Below are 16002 nucleotides of genomic sequence, written 5' to 3' on the forward strand. Positions count from 1 at the left end.
AAGCGTAAGCTTATTAAAAGTACGCTTGAAACATACCGAGAAATCACAATTACAAGGTTAAACTGATGAAATAAAAGACATATCATCGTTAGTATAATAGTTTAACCGATATTAATTATCAAACGAGCAAAAATGATATTGTGAAAGTATATCATGGACCTCAGGTGTGTGGGAGACGGCTGTGTGATGCTAGTGGATACGGGATTGGGGGCACGACGGTTATTGAAGAACATTGTGCGCATGCGCAAAATTTTTAACCAACATGGCGGCAAAATGAACGATGTGTAAACTCTCTCTCCCGACCAACAAATTTTAACATTTTTATAAGAAATCGTGTTTGTTTCCACCAGCAATGCAGAGATGGATTCCTTGGCAGGCGAAGACCCTACCTTGCCAATTGATTTTGACGACAGGTAAGTCCTCAACCATTTTGGGTGTGATCATTTTTAAATGTACCGATTAAAATCGTTGGTGATTCATAAAATGCCCAGCTGACTGGCTATCGATCCATCGCGGGGAATAGCACGGGAGACTGTTCATTTATCTATCAATACATTACTTTTCGAATGCTGGTGCCAAGAAACGTTTTTCAGCCTCCTCATAACTCTCAACTCAAGTGAGATAATCGTCAACTTTGAATGTTTTTATTCGAAAATCAAAACTGCTGATATCAAAACAAAAATGCATCTCTTTTGTTATGGTTCATTCATGTTACGATCGGATAGATAGCGGGACAAGCACACGCTTGTTTCGCCCCAGCTGTCGAAGTACATTATTACGCATTTACGGTCATGTACGAACACGTAGCAAGATTTCATCACGTGTGGTTGTATCCTAAAGCAAAATTATAACCGTACAACCTTTTTGTACTAACAAACCGACATGTAGACACCTCCATGTACTAAAACGACATGTCTACAGTCGCTGAACATATTATGAATGTTTACTTTACTGGGTCTATGGTGACATTGGTTTATCATATACCGTATACGCTGTGCACGATTTGACAAAAACGTGATGCAAGTTCAGACCCTGAAGTAACAATTGCGAAGTCTTTGTAGAACAGTCAGTAACACATCAAAAAAGAAAAGTATTTATAAAAAGTTTCGGTTGAGTAACAAGATGAATGTAAAAAACAGACTATTTTATAGAAGGGACTGTGATCCATGGTTACAACATGACAATAATCTGATGACTCACATCTATCTTGTCATAGAAGTGGTTTTCTAAGTACCATCATGGAGTTACACTGTAATCCCTTTTTAGTTCCATGGTACCATTTATAGGGAAAGCATGAACGAAGCACAATTTTTACTGAAGTTCTTTATACATTCATAGCAGATCACTTTCTCTGTGCTAGTTTCCTGGTAACAATAGACGTGTGAAACATGAGATGTTTCTGGTGAATGAGTAATTTAGGTTGGTCATGGCGTCCAACACAAAAGAGAAAGCATTTTTGTGGCGTGCAAAAAAGAAATAGAATGGAGAAAAAAGCCCTCCCAGGGCCTACATGTACATTCAGTCTTAGAATGTTGCTATAGCTTTGCACTTTGAAGTATAAAGTGTCGTTTTTAACCCTGTATGGTTTTGATAAAGGATTGACACACAGCATCCTCAAAACGCTATTTATTGAGAAGCTTTTGCCTTGCAATTTATCGTTGGGACAGCTAAAAGACCAGCTTAAGTCTAAGTGTGATTTAGTAGTCATGAGGTAATAACTGTAACTGTCATTTATAAAAACTAAATCGCAATCCCACTGGTACACGTAAAAGTGGTCGCAGTTCTCAAGTTAGTGCTATCTACTTTTGTGGTATAGTAATTGTTTTAAATTTAACCATCATCAATCAGTGGTCTTCTAAATTGAAGTATTGGACTAGGTATTCTTTAAATTTCAGTTATCCTCGTACACATAGTGGTAGCCAGCTATTACTGACCAAATCAGACATTAGCCTTGTAAAGGAATATAGTTTCTATTTTCCCAACAAAATTACATGTATGATTGCTATTTCTGTGAAACTCAGGCATTTCAGGATAAGACCATGAAAATATTATGTTGTACCTCGGTTTCTGTTGTTTCTTCATGATTTAAATGTTATGTTTTTTTTTCTAAAATATAAATTTTTCATAATACTGGGAACAGTTGACCACATCACAATCTTTGATATTGGTATAAAACCCAACCACTAATCCCCATAGGAATACTCTAAGCACACTGGTATGCCAGGTTATTTGTATTCTTTGCTACTGTTTACTTTTCTTCAGCTCATTCATTGTACAGCCACTGCTGGCGCCAGTTCTTTATTAAATGAAAATGCGCAGCATTTGTAGGTTTCCCTTGTTTTGTAGTTTTCAGACCTCTGTTTTTGAGCCATGAAGAGGTATTACTGAGTTTGTCATGATTGTTATTGTGTTTGCAAAATTTTGAAATGTGTTGATTTGCATCAAATCATGAAACGACATTCTCCACAAGGATATCTAAATGTAACTTGTGATTCCTAGCTAAATCATGTAATGATACCTGCTTTGTTCAATGTACTAAAGGTGAAAAAGCCAGTCTCTGTTATTGTCCTATTTCAATATTTATGGTTTCAATTCTGAGGTTTGTTGGCATCCAAGGGAAAAATCAATACTTGTCTTTTGCACTCTACTTGGTGGGATTGGCCAGAGACAATAAGGTATTATGCAACTATCTAACTGATCACCTTTTGTAGCCTGGCTAATGTACTTATTAAAGTGTCACTTAAATAAAGCATGGATGTAAAAAATAGTCTATTTTTACATCCATGAATGGAGTCACTGCATACTGTAACAGTGCATATACGTGGGGTAGAGAAACCTGTGATGTACAGTAAAGTGTTGTAAACAACATGCAAAATGGGAATATACCTTGCATTGTGCTGTTAAATAAATTGACTATCAATTGATCTTTGCTTGGGAAAGTGCAGTCAAAATTTTGACTCTTTCTCCAAAAATTCTGAAATATCAACACTTGTTTTATGCGGGTAAGAAGAGGTATTTTCAAGCAGACACTGCTTTTAATATTGTCCAAGATAGTTTCATTTCTGAATCTTTGTTTGGGCCTTACACAATTGTTTTGTGATGCAATAGCTGTAGCTTCATTTATCTCTATGTGAGCAAGCCACTTCAATCAAACTATATGAATTACAAATTGGTATAATCTTCTTCTGCTTCTATGTTTTTGTCACAGTCAGTATTTTTATGATTTGACAATGACAACTGATAGCATATGTCTCTTTATATATTTTGGAGATTTTGTATCTACTAACTAAAAAAAACTATAAAAAATAATTAAATATATAATTTTTCCAAATTACCAACTTGGTTTTGTCATTGTGTACACGTACTAATTCTTGATAATAATCATAAATATTGTCTTCAAAAATATTTTAGATTTCATATTTATGAAATTAATTGTTTTAAGTGACCATGAAGAACCGTCATAAACTTCAATTCTGTACATTCACATTCAGGAATGAAACCTTTTTTCTCCCAATATATGTAATATCAAGTAGACATTCTACTGGTACCAGTGCATGTAGCTCTATGACTGCCATCACCTTTCTCTCCCGGTCTGATTACATAAGAAGTCATATACCCTCTGTTTCTCTTTCCTTCAAATGCAATCAAAGGACTGCAAATGTTTCCCTAATGCATTTGTAGAAAATGGTTATTAGATGGGACAAAGTATCAGTAGCAGAGTCACAGCTGAATTATTAATATGTGCCGAGTTATTTGGAAAGCCAGACTCCATTTTGGTCTGCCTGCCTGAATCTCTTTGTATCTGACGTCAACAGCTTTTAGGGGCATTTGAAAACTGGACTGCAGCAGCTGTTGCTAGTTTTATCCCCGGTGTGAACTCTTGGTAGAAATGGATGCATTAGCAAATGTGAATCATCAGGGTGATCAATAAGTGTCTAGTTTCAGTGTCTTCCCCACCCACACTAGTCACTTGCATGATGGCAGCTTTGACTCTAAAGTACATGTAGCTCAATTTCTCAACTTCAGATTTCATGAAACTAAATTTTTAGTATGCAAAAATGTTATGAGAAATAAATAAGAGACATACATTACATTTTGACGTACAGTACAAATGGACATGTGACCTCAATTTGTCTTTATTATGCTTGCAGCAGCATGCAGCACAATTCATATAAAGCAACACAGCACACACAATATTTCATCCAGTTTTACAATAATATCAAGCAAAGATCACTTTCATGTGGTACTTTCCCTTATCCCTCAACGTCATGACCCAAGTTTAGCTTTGGTGATAGGTATTTTTATCATGTTGTTAAAAGTGGACATGGCAGGAAACATTTCTCTGTAAATGCATATACTAAAAGTCAACTCTCCTGTACAGCCCTAGAGATTAGGGAATGTTAGGGGTCATTAGAGCTGAGTGTTACTGGTTTGCAGCCTTTTTTGATTAACCATTGCCTGGCATGCAGGGAAACCAGCCATTGTAATATGTATTCCATGTCTTCGGGGATTTCTTGACTTGAATAGCTAGGTGGATACTGCCAAGTAGTGGTTGCCGATAAATGAAGTGTATATTGACAACCTGTTGTTGAGATTCTGTAAAGTCAATATTCCAGTCAACAAGTCAAGTGCCTACCTGATACAGGTACATATACAGTCCATGAAGTTCAATGACTAGGTGATAGTATAGAAAATTTATTGGAAAGGTTTTATTCTGTTAGTCCTCAAGATACTTTTTTCACTGCTTATTCTTATCCAAACATATATACAATAAAATTGTGTTATTTTTGGACTTCTTTTGTATTTCCTTTTTTCTGGGGTCTTGCTCCATTTAGAGAGCCCAAACATTTTGTTATCTTGTAAAAGGTATAAAAGTAATTAATCATCTGATAGGTAAAATGTGCTTTTATTCCTTACAATTGTTTTAATGCTCTGTAGTGACAATGATGGCACCTGTTGTTGATGATAAAGAATTTACTGGCTGGTTGAGTGGCCAGATACAGGACAGTTAAAGAGCTATTGTAGTGTATTGTTCTGTATTGTATTACCTGAGTTGATTCGGGTACTTGATGTCTGCCCTCTTGTGTGAAAAGCTATCGTTGTTGACATTCTTATCTTGCCAAGATACTCAACTGTCTAATAACAGAGGGATCTCGGTGTCGATGTGGTATGTTACTACTTGGCAAGATGATTATTCTGTAGGGCTTCTTTCTCTCGCACCTGGTCTGGGGAAAAAAATGACACCGTTTTCTTGAACGCTGCATACAATGTGTGCCTGAAGTGTTGGAGTTACAGCCTGCATGGAGTGTTCACTGTGACTTCTCTGTTTGTGACATTTATGTTGAGAAAGTTGGGGAGAAATTACTGAAAGCCGGTACGTACATGAATGTGTATCTAAGGAAACCTGTCCATTTGTTTGTTAGAAAAAAGTGCACCTAGGAACCAGCGTGTGCATGTCAGTCAAGAAACTTACGCAAAATTTTACACGGCTTGATATTGCTCATTCATGAACTTCACACATCATTTTGACTTCTCATTCCCATGTGCGTACATTGCAGCTTTGTAACTGAAGTCTATTATGAATCAACTGACAATCATTTCATATCATTGGCAGAGATTAATATAGTTGTCTTGAAATCCTGTGACCTCACTCTGCATATTCAGAAAGTTATCAGTATACATATCATTGTGAAGCCACTTGATTACAGACTGTTGAACACAATGACTCATCTTATTTGCTCTTATACTGAACTTTTATATTGTGAATATTTTTTGGTATTTACATATGATCAGGTTCCGAAAGACTGAATATATTAAAATTATACATCTCATAGTCAGAATAAGTTTTCATGAAGTTTAAATTTCCCAGTGTAATTCATATCACTGTTTGTGGAGGGTATTCATAGTTGAGATTTATTTCAGCCTGATTAACATATTCAAATCAGTTTGTGATATTAAATATCAGTGACACAGAACGTAAATCCTGTCAAAGGTTAATAAAAACATGGTTCCCTCTGACCCGGCAGTGACTCTGACATATCACATTGTTATTCATGGCCTGAGTGGTACAGGATCTGAAGTCTCAGATTCACCTCTGTGGTATAAAAAGTGATATTTGTGTTAACTCTACCAGTACTGTGTTGTATTGTAGAATCAGTCCCAGTTATGAATTGTGGTGGTCAATTGTTACATCCATTTCTGCACTGCTTTCATTTGGATTTCATTGAGCTAATCGACGTTGTACATGATGGCCAGGTAACTTTTAATTTTTTTTTATTGAAAGCATAGACCCTTACCCTTTTCCTGCCAGACAGTAATAACTGTATTACTTCCCCATCAGCCAAGTCAGTAAAAAGTGGTATTGAGCCAAAACATGACGTATTTTCACCCCGCTTGGCTTGGTATGTTATAGCATCTTTTGTCCAAAAAAATCAAGTTTACAGTATTTATGTTTTCAACAGCCTTCAAATGTACAGTATTATGTTAAAAAAATCATATGGAATACGTTGTGTTTCATTAATTTTAATCATCTTGACCTGGTGGTGAAATATGGACTTGGCAGGAAAAGGGTTAAAAAAAGGGTCTGTGTTCGAAGTGAGTGTTTCTGTTCCTGCATGAATGCTATTTTCTACACTGTACATAAATTATAACCTTTATGTGTACATGCAGCACTGATATGTGGATTAGGGTTATACATGGACATGTAGATAGGAAACTGGACTTTCAACTCTGTGCTTTGGTCAAATCCAAGTTTCAAAATGTGCATGTACGTTATTCATACATTTTATGTGCCGGTATAGTGTCAATGACATTCTTGAAAATCTGTGATTTCTAAAAAAACAGCATTGCCTAAAATATTGTATACTGTAAAAGATTAATATATTTTGTTGTAATACTGCAACCAGAGCAAGGAATAGATTTTTCTGAAAAAGGGTGGCTTAAACAAAGAAAATTGACTGATCACTGAATCATTTATCAAAATACCTATGTAGAATGCCTGTTAAGTTTGCTGGTATATTTGTTCAGTGTTGTTATCCACATGTTTACCAGATGTTGTACACAAACCTGTCCTCAGAAATCGCTTCTACTGCACACTGTATATTTGTTTTGGTATTTAGATGCATGCTCACAAGTCTGATATAAACAAACTTCAAAATACCAGTGAAAATATTTGGACTTTTGGTTTATTTCGATAAGACATGTATCACTTGGTGTACATGTACATTACATAGACATAAAGTACAGACATTTATATTGTTCAAATATAGTTTCCATACAGTGATTCTTCATCTAAAATATTTAAAATTCTTGTTCATTGACTTCAAGAGGAGAGAGTGTAATAGTGTATGTACATGTACTAATGTAGAAACTCAACTTTATGTGTAAAGAATAATATTACATTTACCCAGTGCATTACTACTGGAAATCCCACTCCCTATAGAGTACTCTACAGTACTACTAATAAGTTAACACTTTTCACTAAGTTGTACATGCATTCATACATGTAGTATACCCTTGAGCAACTTCCATTCTGTTTGTATAAACATACTTTTCAGACCTCTTGCTTTCTTAAGGCCTCAATTTTGATCATAGAGATTTGTCAATATTTCAAAATTTTCAAAACGCTTATACATGTAATAGGTCTATCCACACTTACAATAGCAAGTATGCAATATTCCTGACTAGTTTTATTAGCTCCCATAGCCATATGTATATATGGCAATGGAAGCTATTCTTATAGGCTAGGGAAATGTCTGTATGTATGTATGTCTGTATGTCTGTATGTCTGTGTGTCTGTATGTCTGTATGTCTGTATGTCTGTATGTCTGTCCGTCAACATCAAAAACTCCAAAACCGCTGTACTTTCAGCTTGATATTGGGTGTGTATATGGATGATGGGCTGTAGATGAGATTTTGTTCAAATGAAGTTGTCATTGCCAAAAATATGCAAATTAAGTGAAAAAATGTAAAAACAGTCAAAATTGAAAAAACTCAATAACCACTGAGCAGATTACATGAAAAATTAGCATGTAAGTACTTTGGGCTGACATGAAATGATTGTGCACATCTTGGGTCAGTATCTTGGACTTGCTATTTTTCATGAATTTTTTTGTAATTTTCTCCCATTTTTGGTCAAAAAATCTTCTTCTCTGAAATCACAAGTCCGATTGATTTGAAACTTGGTATGGAAGTGCATAGGAGTGACCTTTCCCAAATTTGGGCAAATCGTGGTGAAATTTGCATATTTTTAGTTTACACGTCCCTCCCATGTATAAGGCAGATCTCCATAGACTCCCATGTATAAGGCCACAAAAATAAAAATTTAGTTTCTCATCGTATTCATATTGCAAAAAGGATGCAGTGACACAATTTTTAGTCCCCACGGATGAAGTCCAGTGAGCTTATAGATTGGGTCATGTCCGTCTGTTCGTCCATCCGTGAGTCCATCCGTTCACGCAGATATCTCGGATATTTTGACAAAATGTCATGTGACCTTGATGACCTTTGATCTCAAATATACATATTTGTCCATAACTCAGTAACCACAAGTGCTACCACCCTTCATATATGGTATGATGGGACACCTTATGACGCCACATATTGTACCTCATTAATTATGCACATATCTAATTTTGAGCGAGCCAATAGAGCTAGAGGTCTGATTTTTGGTATATAGGGATAACTTAGCAAAACAATTTTTTTTTGTAAAACAATTTTTTTGACAAAATGTCACGTGACCTCGGTGACCTTTGACCTCAAATATACATATTTGTCCATAACTCAGTAACCACAAGTGCTACAGCCTTCATGTATGGTATGTTGGGACACCTTATGACGCCACATATTGTACTCATTTATTATGTGCATATCTAATTTTGAGCGAGCCAATAGAGCTAGAGGTCTGATTTTGGTATATAGGGATAACTTAGCAATACAATTTTTTGACAAAATGTCACGTGACCTCGGTGACCTTTGACCTCAAATATACATATTTGTCCTGTATCTCAGTAACCACAAGTGCTACAGCCTTCATGTATGGTATGATGGGACACCTTATGACGCCACATATTGTACCTCATTAATTATGCACATATCTAATTTTGAGCGAGCCAATAGAGCTAGAGGTCTGATTTTTGGTATATAGGGATAACTTAGCAATACAATTTTTTTGACAAAATGTCACGTGACCTCGGTGACCTTTGACCTCAAATATACTCAAATATACATATTTTTCCATAACTCAGTAAATACAAGTGCTACACCCTTCATTTGGTATGATTGGACACCTTATGACACCACATACTGTACCTCAAAATTATGCACATATCTCATTCTGAGCAAGCCAATAGAGCTGGATGTCTGATTTTTGGTATATAGGGATAACTATAGGAGAGAAATTTTTGACCAAATGTCATGTGACCTCGATGACCTTTTACCTAAAATATATGTTTATGTCAATAAATAAGTAACCACAAGTGCTATGTCCTTTGTATTTAGTAGGATGGGAGACCTTATGACAACACACGCTTTACCTCATTAATTATGTACACATCTAATTCTGGGCAAGCGAATAGAGCTAGAGATCTGATTTTTTGGCATATAATTAGCTATATAATTTTTTTTTCCAAAATTTCATGTGACCTGGATGACCTTTGACCTTGATTATACATATATATGCATATCTCAGTAACCACAAGTTCTATACCCTCCAATTTTGATAGGATATTAGACCTTAAGATGTCACATCTTGTACCTCATTTATAATGCGCATATGTATTTCTTGGCTGGCCATACTGCTAGAGGTCTGATCTTTTTTCCCGATTTAGAACCATAACTTAGACATGCCTCATGTGTTTCAAATTGGGAACAACGACATAGACCTATGTGCCCATAGATCTCAACATATACACTCCAGTGATACTTCTTAATGACCACATTTTCCTGCCCCATCAAGACTAATACTCCTATTACAAGTGGGGACTATGTCATTGTAAATGACTTGTTGAGTTAATGGTTGTATCACAGTATTCGATATATCTAATTCTGTTTTTTCCATTTTATATTCTGAATAAATACATTAAACATATTTCACTGTCTCCAGTACATTTCATTTAAGTATTTTCACTTCATGCACTTTATCTCTTTCACACATGTTCAAATATCTGACCAGAGAACAAACACTAAATAGTCCAGGATGGGAGCTACAGTGTCATTGACGCTATTTTTCAATGTAAAGAGTGGTACATGTAATTTTGGTAAATACATTAAACGGCTGAGAGCCTTATAAAATTTCCTGACAGTGAAAGGAAACAGATGGTTTCACTTATTCCATGTTAAAACAGGAAATGAATACATAATACAGCTATTATTTTCTTATAGACTCAATTTACTCCATAATGCTTCATGTCTGCATTATAAATATAATAACAGTAATCATTTGCTATAATTGTCCATGGCATAATTATCAAAAGGTTTTATTAACTGTTCTAATTTTGGTTCAAAATTAATTCACTTTTTGAAATAGACAGGAGAAGGTGAATGTCAATGCCGTAATGATTCACTCAAATAAAAATGGTGTGTGCTTACATAAAGTATAAGTCATCAAAGTCAGATTAAATTTCAAAGAAAAAATTATTCTGAAATTAACACAAATGATTATTTTGCACCTAAGATTTTGTAGGAATTGGGGAAATGTACACTTTAGATCCAAAATTTAATTTCTGCAGGGATATCGAGAGTCACTTTCTCTTTCATTTCAACTTTCATAAGGTCATGAACGTTAGGTCGCCAATAAAATCATGAAAACAAATGGCTTGTTGATGTGAACCTACATGTACATGTATGTAAAGACTAGCAAGCCAGGTTTTACTCTGGGTCGTGTACACCAATATCTGAAAGTTCCATTTTATTTATGATTAATAATTTACACTCATGTACACAAGTCACAATGACACACTATGTGTATTATAAAAATTAAATTCTTTATTTAATTAGCAGATACATACAGTGTATTGTTATCCTAATGCACAGAGATGTACAATTATGATTGGTTTTGATGTTTTCATTTTATTCGGAATTTCATTTATTATTGCGTTACATGCACCATTTAGGGGCAAAGTGTTATCATCTTTGAATATTAGGTTTGTGAAGAAAATTATTTATAGTTAAAAGTCATTTGATCTAAGTTAATCTTCAGAACATGGCTAACAATAACACAGACAGGAGAGCTAACAATAACACCCACAGGATAATATACATAGAGAAATACATATGCTTGTGCAAGCTTTGCTTTGCAACATTATTTGCAAGTATTTTCTGGAATGTAGAAAATTTGGTAACATTACAGGCAGTTACAAGTATAAGTTCTTACAAAATGTCCTGATTTTTTACTAATACTCTTCACAGCCAGCAAATTTTAGCTGACAGTTGATGGTGTTTGCCGGCTGCCGGCTATTTTCTACATCCCTGATTTTAAAACTGATTGAACAGAAGCCCATTTCAAATTTTTAAATGTTATCTGTATCTTCATCCAACAGCTTTTATTCATAGCCATTTGGTTTAGGGTTTTAATTTGTGAAAACAACATTTTTCTACATTCTTTAGTATGGTTTGCTACTGGTACTGCTTCATGAAGTTGCTGAGAATGTACATGTACATATACCCCTGCCACGTTTCTGTGTGGTTAGTTTACTGATTAATGATTCATTTGTTAATATCAAATACAGATAACATACATAAATGTAATAATTAAAAAGTTTAATTTGATATTCAAAGATTTTACATGTCAGCATGATGTGGTTTGCATTTAGCTTTAGAAAGACATGAATGGCCATATAACATGTAATCAAGTCTGAGGTCACAATACTGCAACAAAACTGAATTCCCAAGCTGTTTGTGATTGTCATGGAAACTGAAGATATAATGTTACAATGAAACAAACTCAGTGTAAAAAACTTGTTTATATGTAACAAAAAGTTGAAAACAAAGTTTCAAATTTCAAGCACACCAGTAAGGTTGTTCTATGTTTAGAGTTCTGTACTGATACTCACTAATGAGGTTGTTGCCCGTTTTGGAGTCCACAGCTCTTGATTGAGTGGATGCATGTCATGGGAATGCAGAACGTGTCTGATGTACTAGGACTTTGTTGGAAAATTTATGGTATTGCTGTATGAATAGCATCAATCTGCAAATAGACACATGGATCATATGACCTCAATTAATTCAGTAATACAAGATGAATAAGTGGATCTTTAACCAGTGCAAGTAGGGAAAAACAACTATGACGTTCTTTCACACGCTTGAGTACTACATTTACCCATGGTCATCATAGTGAACATGTTTGCATGAATAATATCATGATAATGGGCCATAATGCGTGAGGATAAAGTCTTTGAAAAACAGACCAAATATTTCAGAATTGACAAGTACATGTATTATGGTGAGTTGCTTTTTCATTTCAATATCTATGATCTTGTCCTTCACAGCTTGAAATTCATTTGCTCCAGAAATTTGCTGTTCTATGATACATAAAATAGAGATAAACACTTTAAATTTTTGTAATGACTCTCTCTTAATAATGAGAAAACAGAAAAATTTACCAGTTCAAATGGTAGTGAATATTTTATCCCCCAAAAATACATATACTGAGCTGAGTCCTTAAACATTTTCTTCTCATCATTTTACATCTGATCTGCTAAAACTAACACCAACTAACCAAGATTCTATGTTTTCATCATCAAAATAATTCTAAATCAACAGTGTGAACATACACGTCTGCACTTCACTTCCTCATCAAAGCTAGAGAGTGACATCAATCTAAAATTCAAAGTCTCTCACAAATAAATATGTTCTGCAGACAAAAGTAGGACTATGACATAGATGTACGTCACTGCAACACTTTTCTTTCCCTTTCCATGTAAAGTATGCTGCAACATTCCTTTCCCAGTAAGGTTTTAGTTATTTTCATGTAATCATGATATTTACAAACAAATATTGAAGAATCTATTTTAAAATTGAATGTGATGTGATGATGGGTGTTAAATTTGCAAATTTTATTGTAGATATGAAGCTCACAGCAACTTTTTTACAATCATATATTTATTACTTGAATTATACTGCAGTGAAAACAACATTTTTTGATTCAGTGGGATTTAGGAAGATATATTTTTTTACCTTCATAATTATGTATTTTCAATACCAGTTCTTTAGCATTTCATAGATTTGTGCATAGACCCCCTGTTTTTTGGAGGGTCTATGATTTGTGAAAAAAACGAAAGGCAGTTACTTTGAAACTATGGCTCAGGTGCTGCATTGATATGCAAATGAGGCAGGGAACTTTTTTGAATGGAACCACCCTTTGCTCATTTGCATATGAACCTGTGGTATGCAAATGTACAATGAACTCCATTGTGTTCTTCGGTTCCATTCATAGAATTAGAAGGTACAGTGTTCTTGTGTGTATGTAAACACAGAGAGGTAATAGATAGAGAGACAGGTATGACTTTAACTCAGTTTTTCAAAGTATATATTACACATATTTAGCGCTAACATTTTTATTTTCCATTAGTCCATCCTCTTTTTAGCCATCAGTTTTTAATTCATGGGTTAGTTGTAGGTGAAAATTACCAGAAAAAGTTGTGAATCGAAAGTTTTTATATCTGTCTTGCAAAGAAGTTTTGTTTGTTCCAAATAGTGACACTGAAAACTTTTTTCATTAACAAATGAGTGAATACTTTAAGTATTTTTTAAATGTATGAAGATATTTTGAATGTTGCCTTCTATGTAAATACACTAAATCTAAAATTGAATTTACATTCCATTTGTAAAATTAAACAGGTCAATTTTTTTTTCATTGACCTGTGCTATTTCCATCAAATTAATGTTATATAGAGAAAATTTTACAAAATTTTGAAAATTGCCAGATCTTATAAATTTGATAATATTGATTGTTAAAAATATATGTTATGATAGACAAGTATGAAAACACCAGAGTTAAAAAAATGTGTTCAATGTGTGCATGTGGTAATGCAGATGAGATAGCAGTCAGCAAAGCAAGTTCATAATTTTGAGATAATACTCACTTTTAAACTCTATTACCGGATGACTCTGACCAGTTAAACATGTAAGCCACTAGCACTGGTACATGTGGTACAACTTCTACCTTCTCCTCAATAAACCCCTTTGTTATGTATAAGGATATTTTACTAGGCAATTGAAGATATCTTGTATTTCATAATACTTTCAGTATCAGTGTATTTTGTTGTAATTGATGAAATGAATGCGGATTGAAAAGTAGAAAGTTGCAATTTGCAATTTGCACCTGTGTCAAAACTCAGTGTTGAATGCTGACTAGATTAGTTTTAATGAATATTTTGAGAAATGTATTTTGTATAGAAGACAGTAACTTTTGTTTGTTTTCCTCAGTACCAACAAGGTAATATTACATTAGAATATGTCCAATAATCAGTATCATTTGAGGTTAACAATTTATTAGGTCTAAGAAAAGGTTGAAAATAACAGTAAGGCCAGAGAATGAAACTTATTATTCCTTGGATTTTTTTAGGGAAAAGCTACAGAGATGGCAAGTGAAGTGGGGTTTTTCTGAACCAGCACTCCCGCTATAGCGGGAGTTACAAGTTACTAATGACTTGGAATCAAGATCAAAATAAAAGTTGTGCTCAAAATTTCATAAACTATAGCTGGAAAATTCTGCATTTTGTATAATGTAAGCGCTTCTGTGATTTCTTTGTCAAAAAATTAATCACCACACATGCAGTTACACAGTGTATTTGACAATTTGGGTGTAAGAAGGATTCATGGCGGTGAATATAAAGCATGCATGCATTTTTTATTTCAGAAAAAAATGTTTGAAAGTGGAGATGGTACTACTGTATACATACATGTATATGTATCCATATACGTGTACTACAATGTATTTTCATTGCTTTTATTCAAATTATTTCCATTATTCCTCTTTGAGCCAAAGATAATGTAATAACTTTGTAAAAAGATAAATATTTTCATTCTTCAACTTTGTCTGTACAATCATAGTAAATGAGTGTGATGTTGTTGATATGTGTCAGTAGTACATGTACATGTACAATCACATAATGTCTGCAGGACATGTAATGAATCATGTGGGCTGATATTGCACAACTCAGCACAGTTTTCCAATCAATAATTTCAATTTATTCTTTGAGTTTATTCTTTGAGTTGAGGAAATTGGAAGTTTGGGGTATCTACATGTACCTCTGAATGTATGAATTTAGCCTATGAAGGTAATATTCACAGACTTTTTTCTGTTTTGTCCATAGTGTTAATGTACATCGCTTACCAGTATTGGCCACAAACGGCATGAATTATTCCAATGAAGAATGGCCTGATGGGCCTCCTTGTAAGTATTTCTTCATACTATCTGTTGTATTGTCTGTTAATACTTTCTTTGTGTCAAGTGAAACTAATGCAGGCAATTCAAAATCATACCTGATGGAGAAGTGCTAGGTTAGTATTTCTTCCAATGGTAAAACAGTGATTCACTTAGCCATACATTTTACGTCTTGGTTTAATATGTACATTTACAGTTTGTCGTATGATGTTGTGAGTTCAGATAAATGTTTCATATAGTGATTAAGTTCCGTATTTTGCCTGTATGTGTAGATGATTAAGAAAAATGACATGTGTGATCATTCATGTTCTTGAATAAATATGTATTTGGCAATTGAGATGACTTGAGCTTGTCTGCTAGCTTGTAATATTGATAGTAATACATATGGTATCTGAAGATGTGTTTGTAGTTATAATCTATACCCAAGTGCTAGTGGCTAATGGTAATAAGCATTTTTTTCACTTTTCACATTTTTTATTCTTCACAGCAATAGCCAAAGCAAGTACGGGTAAGAAGTCACCCATCATGCGGATGACAGTCAAGGACGTAGAATCTGTAAGTACACTAATCTGTACATTTATTATCATTCTTACTCAAAGAGTGAAAGCCTAAGCACT

The 16002-nt window shown here is 34.3% G+C and overlaps 1 protein-coding gene across 2 annotated transcripts in view; it reads left to right on the forward strand.

Moving 5' to 3' along the window:
* Positions 1-246: 246 nt before the first annotated feature.
* The window catches only part of LOC139114726 (uncharacterized), an 82193-nt gene continuing 66437 nt past the window's right edge, over positions 247-16002 (forward strand). Inside the window, exons 1-3 of one of the 2 annotated variants that reach the window (XM_070676599.1) lie at positions 247-413; positions 15315-15394; positions 15873-15940. In XM_070676599.1, the coding sequence (XP_070532700.1) occupies positions 361-413; positions 15315-15394; positions 15873-15940 (201 nt within the window). In that variant the 5' untranslated portion in view covers positions 247-360. The remainder of the gene's footprint in view (positions 414-15314; positions 15395-15872; positions 15941-16002) is intronic. The other variant, XM_070676598.1, reaches the window with a different exon arrangement.

This window comes from Ptychodera flava, chromosome 16 (genome assembly GCF_041260155.1).
Source record: "Ptychodera flava strain L36383 chromosome 16, AS_Pfla_20210202, whole genome shotgun sequence".
NCBI lineage: Eukaryota > Metazoa > Hemichordata > Enteropneusta > Ptychoderidae > Ptychodera > Ptychodera flava.